Raw genomic sequence first — 4922 nt, forward strand, 5'->3', positions numbered from 1 at the left:
ATACTGGGCAACCACAAAATAAAAGGTCTGGGGGGCTGGGGGAGTCCCTCAGTGGTAGAACACTTGTCTAGCACGTACAGGGCCCCTGGGTTCATCTCCTACATCAAAAAAGATAAAAAATATTTGAATGAAAGAATATATTTAAATGAAAGGGTCTTGGAATATAGCTCATTGGTAGAGTACCCTTGGGTTCAATCCTCGGCACCAAAAAAAAAAAAAAAAAGGAAGAGGAGGAGAAGAAACAGCAGCAACATTGCAGGAAGAAGAACTTGCCATTCAGCAGCAAGGAGCATGTGAGCCCCCAGCTGCAGCATCTTCAGGACCCACTGAGCTTGGAGCAGCTCCGGATTCTTCTAAGACAGCATGGACAGAACTGAGCATAAGCCAAGGTGTCAGTCACAGCCTGTTCTGCCCAATCCTAGACACTCCTAACAGCAGTCTTCACTTGAGAGGTACTTCTGAGATGACTGGGGAATCTGCTGTCTCAGCATGGTGGTCTGGGTCCCTCCCTGCCCAGCTCTGCCTTCTCTTCATACTGTCCACAGTTGTCACTACTGCACTTTGGTCTGGAGACTTTCCCTGAATGCTTCTCCTTCCTTCCTCTTTTTCCTTCACATGCTTTCAACCCCAGCCCCACAAAAAGATGCACTCCTGCCTGGAACTAAACCTCTGCTTCCCAGGGGGCCCTATCCGCATAATGTGCAGAAGGGCATTTAGTGTTTATTATACATCAAAAAAATGAGAAATTATACCCCATTTATGTATGATATATCAAAGTGCATAAATGCATTCTACTGTCTTGTATAACTAATTAAAACAAATTAAAAATTAAAAAAAACTCCCTTCTGGTTTTGCAAGCATGTCTACTATGATATCCCTGATCAAAGGCAAGTCCTTGCTTCCCCCATCACAACTCAAAGAACCATTTATTCCTCCTCACCACATCCTCTGCCCCCAGTCGTTAAAATGTGGCTAATTGAATTATCCTGCCTAGAACATTGAGGGTGTGCCACAAAAACACAGACACAAACAAGAAGTTGTCTTCAGCAGCAGCAGAGGTCATTAGTCTTGGGCTGTGGTGTTCATGACTGGGGCTGAATGAGGTGGCAGCATCCCCTACTGGATGGTTCTATCAGAGCTTCATTTTTTCCTATTTCTGTTCATAGTCGGGTTCTCCAGAATTCTCATTGATTTTGTAAGCCGACCAATTATGCTCCAACACATAGCAATCTTTACTATTTAAAATCATCAAAGTTTATGCTTCATTGTCAACCTTTTGCACTAGCACCTAAGCTCCATGAGGGCGAGAGTTTTATCATTTATTTTTCACTGAAAGATCCTACGTCCATGAAGGGTGTGCCAGCACATGTTGGATATTTGATTCGTTTTGGTTGAATAAATAAAATAACTCATCAGGAGTTTAGAAATTGAATAATAGGCTATGAACAACTGAACTAACTTCAAAATGGAATGGGGAGTGTGCAGAATTGGGTATTATAAGAGCAATCAGGAGAGTGAGGATGGCAAAGAAGTTATGGTGGGGAGAATAATGCCACTCAAGATGCTAGAGGCTAGAATGTCGCAGGTGGTGGCCCAGCCAGGGAGGAGTCCCTGGAGATGGGGCTGTCAGAGAAGATGACCAGTGATGAGGAAGTCCAAAAGCTCACTTCAGGTGGTTTTCTGTACTTTATATACTGTTTCACACAATGCACAATAAATTTCCTATATGTAACAAACTTGAGCTCTGTGTTGATTTTATTGGGGGGAATGCAGATCAAAATAAACCAGAAAAGATTGTGAACTATATTATGATAACTATCAGGGCTCAGGCAAGGGAACAACATAAAGACAGAATCTGCATCAGCCAGAAACAAGGCAGAGGAAACTGTGAACTTACATCTATGGGCTTGTGCCAGATGTTGGGCAGTTTGTTGCTTTTCTAAAACAAAGACATACAGCTGTGTGTTTTTGGATGTCATTCTCTGACCTGTGGTCCCATCACAGTAGTGAGAGTGCCTTCTCTTAGGGTTATGGGGAGAATTTGGAGATATGAGGAGGGTGGGTGAGTCGGGGAGCAAGAAGAAGAGCTCAGCTCTCAGACTGGTCTTGCCTGGCCAGTAGAGGGCGCTCAGTGGGCCTCAAGGCAGAGCTTGTAAGTTGGGGGGATGTTGCCGAAGCCTGACATCCTGGGAGTGATGTCAATGTCTGCCACGGGGACCAGTGAACGTAAAGAGAAGTTCTGAAGGATGGAGGTGAAGTAGAGGAAGAGTTCCATGCGGGCCAGGGCCTCCCCCAGGCAGATGCGTTTTCCTGCAGGCACAGAACAGGGTGGGAGGTCAGGTCATATCTGCTAGGTACTGAGGGCCTGGGAGGCATCTGGCCTGATCACCCCAGTGGGCCTCAGCTGCCTCATCAGCATCTCAAGAGTCATGACTGTATCCACTTTATAGGGTCATTAGCAAGACTCAGTGGGCTCCTCCTGTCCATGCTCAGCTAGGACTTGCTTCTTAGAAGGGCTCAACACTGGCAGCTACTTCTCTCTGCCTCAGATTCCATTGATTCCAATGGAAAGTTTCTAAAGGACCCAAGAATTTCAAACTTCTCTTCATTTCACTTCCTCAAAGATTTTTCAAAAGTATGAAATTCAAACTTCAGTGTCCATAAATAAAATTTCATAGGCTCACACATATGCTCATTTGTTTCAGTGTTGTTGATGGTCACTTCCATAGTACAATAGCAACAGTAAGTAGTTCAGACAAGGATCACAAGGCTGGGAAAAACTAAAATATTTTGTATTTGGTTCTTAATAGGAAAATTTTGCTGCTCTACTCTAACATTTTCTAAACATGAGAGCCAGTGGTTTTAATATTCACTGATTCAGGGATTTTAGGATTTGAGAGTTTCAGGACATAGTCCTCAGCTTCCACTCTGACTTGGGCTTCAAGAAAATGTTCTAAAATGTCCTTGGGGAAACCCATACATTGAAACCTACCAGAGGAGAAAGGCATGAAAGGCTCGTTCTTCTTGAAGCATCCCTGTTCATCCAGGAAGTGTTCAGGATAGAAGGCATCTGGGTAGCGGAAGTATTTGGGGTCTTTGAGGACTGAGCCAATCACAGGAAAGACATCTGTGCCCTGGAGTGAAGAGGGGAGCAATTAGAAGAAATCAGTATTGGAAAGGGGATTTTGAACCAAGAGTCTGCAGCCATACTATCCTGGACCCACCAGACCTCTGCTGAGAGCCACAGCTGAGTCGGAATGGCCCCTGGCATTTTGCCAATAGTATTGGTTGAGAGGCAAGTCATTAAGATGATGCTGGATTGATTGGGCAGTATATTAGACCTTTACTGTCCGCCTCGGCCTGCTACTTTGGAGTTCTCGCGCTACTTTGGAGTTCTCGTGGGGATTCCCGGAGAGTTCCCTTTGGTTGGGGAAGTGTGGGAGGAGGGATTTCTGGAAGAAGGATTTCCGGTTGTTGGTTCCTGGAGGAGCCACGTGGCGTTTGGGAGAGTTCCCAGGAGCATGTGTGGAGTGTGCTGGTGGAGTTCAGAAATAAAGTTTGTTCCTGCTTCAGTGGCTCATGATTTGTGTCCAGCCAGACTGTGGCATTTGGTGGCCCATAGGGGGAACGCCTGAAACTCGGAGGTAAGTGAAATTGCTCGCCCTTAAGGGAAGGTGAGAGAATGGGTGACCATTTCAAAAAACAATGTGTTCTTGTTTTGATTTGTTTTGTTTTTGTTTCAAGCTGCCTATCCCTAGAACTTTCTCAGGCAAACTGGGAAAAATGGTTGGCTCAAGGTTTGAAGTTGTTTGGCCCTGAGGAAGAGATAGAAATAGACCACAAACGCACATGTTAAGAAAATAGGAAAATTGATACAATGATTTTTTGTTCCATTTTTGTTTCATTCTGTTTCGGTTTTGTTTTGTGTTATCTTGGTGGGTTGCATTATCTTTATAGTAGATTAGACATTAGTAAAAAACAAACCAAAAGAGTGTTAAGTAAATTGTTAGAGGTTCAGACTATGGAGAAAGACATTTTAGATCAAGTGAAAGAGAAGGTCTCTCGAGCTAGTCAGACAGAGGAAGAAAATTTAAAGGAGGAAGAACTATCAGGGAAAAAGTTACAACAGGAGGCTGCTACTAATACCTTTCTATCACCAGAGGGCATAAGTGTCCAACCAACAGCTCCACCTATATAGACAACATATGTTATGGGGCCCCCAACCCCTGTAGTTGATAGATGGGATCCTGAGACAGGACCTCAAAGATTAGCATGCCCTATACTTGAGCAGGCAGGAGGGCAGCGAATTCAGCATGCTTTAGATTTCAAAACAGTGAAGCAGTTAATGGAGGCTGTAACAACCTATGGTCCCCAAGCACCCTTCACTGCAAGCATGGTCGAATCCATTACCAACATGGACATGACACCAGCAGACTAGACTAGCATGTGTAAAGCTGTGCTAAATGGAGGGCAATATTTGTTATGGAAGGTTGCCAATGAGGAATTTTGCATGGAGATGGCTAGGTGAAATGCAGCAGCTGGTTACCCTCAAAGAAATCTAGATATGTTGTTAGGAAAAGGACCTTATGAGGGTCAACAGCAACAAATTGAATATGATCCTGCTATATATTCACAAATTGCTGCAGATGCAGTTAGGGCATGGAAGACTTTACAAGGACATGGAGATTTACAAGGTCAATTATCTAAGATAATAAAAGGAGCTAATGAACCTTACACTGAATTTGTAGATAGGCTTATTCAAACAGCTACCAGAGTTTTTGGGGACACAGAACAAGCAATGCCATTAATTAAACAGCTAGCCTTTGAGCAAGCAAACAGATGGTGCAAGGAGGCCATTAGACCATGGAAACAAGGAGATTTAAACACATATATTAAATTATGTAGAGACATTAATGAACAAG

The 4922-nt window shown here is 43.8% G+C and overlaps 1 protein-coding gene across 1 annotated transcript in view; it reads right to left on the reverse strand.

Moving 5' to 3' along the window:
• Positions 1–2128: 2128 nt before the first annotated feature.
• Positions 2129–4922, reverse strand: part of LOC107151636 (cytochrome P450 2G1-like) — a 13020-nt gene continuing 10226 nt past the window's right edge. The window contains 2 exon segments of the mRNA XM_015497031.1: positions 2129–2310; positions 2993–3134. Of these exon segments, the coding sequence (XP_015352517.1) occupies positions 2129–2310; positions 2993–3134 (324 nt within the window).

This window comes from Marmota marmota, unplaced genomic scaffold (genome assembly GCF_001458135.2).
Source record: "Marmota marmota marmota unplaced genomic scaffold, marMar, whole genome shotgun sequence".
Lineage (NCBI taxonomy): Eukaryota > Metazoa > Chordata > Mammalia > Rodentia > Sciuridae > Marmota > Marmota marmota.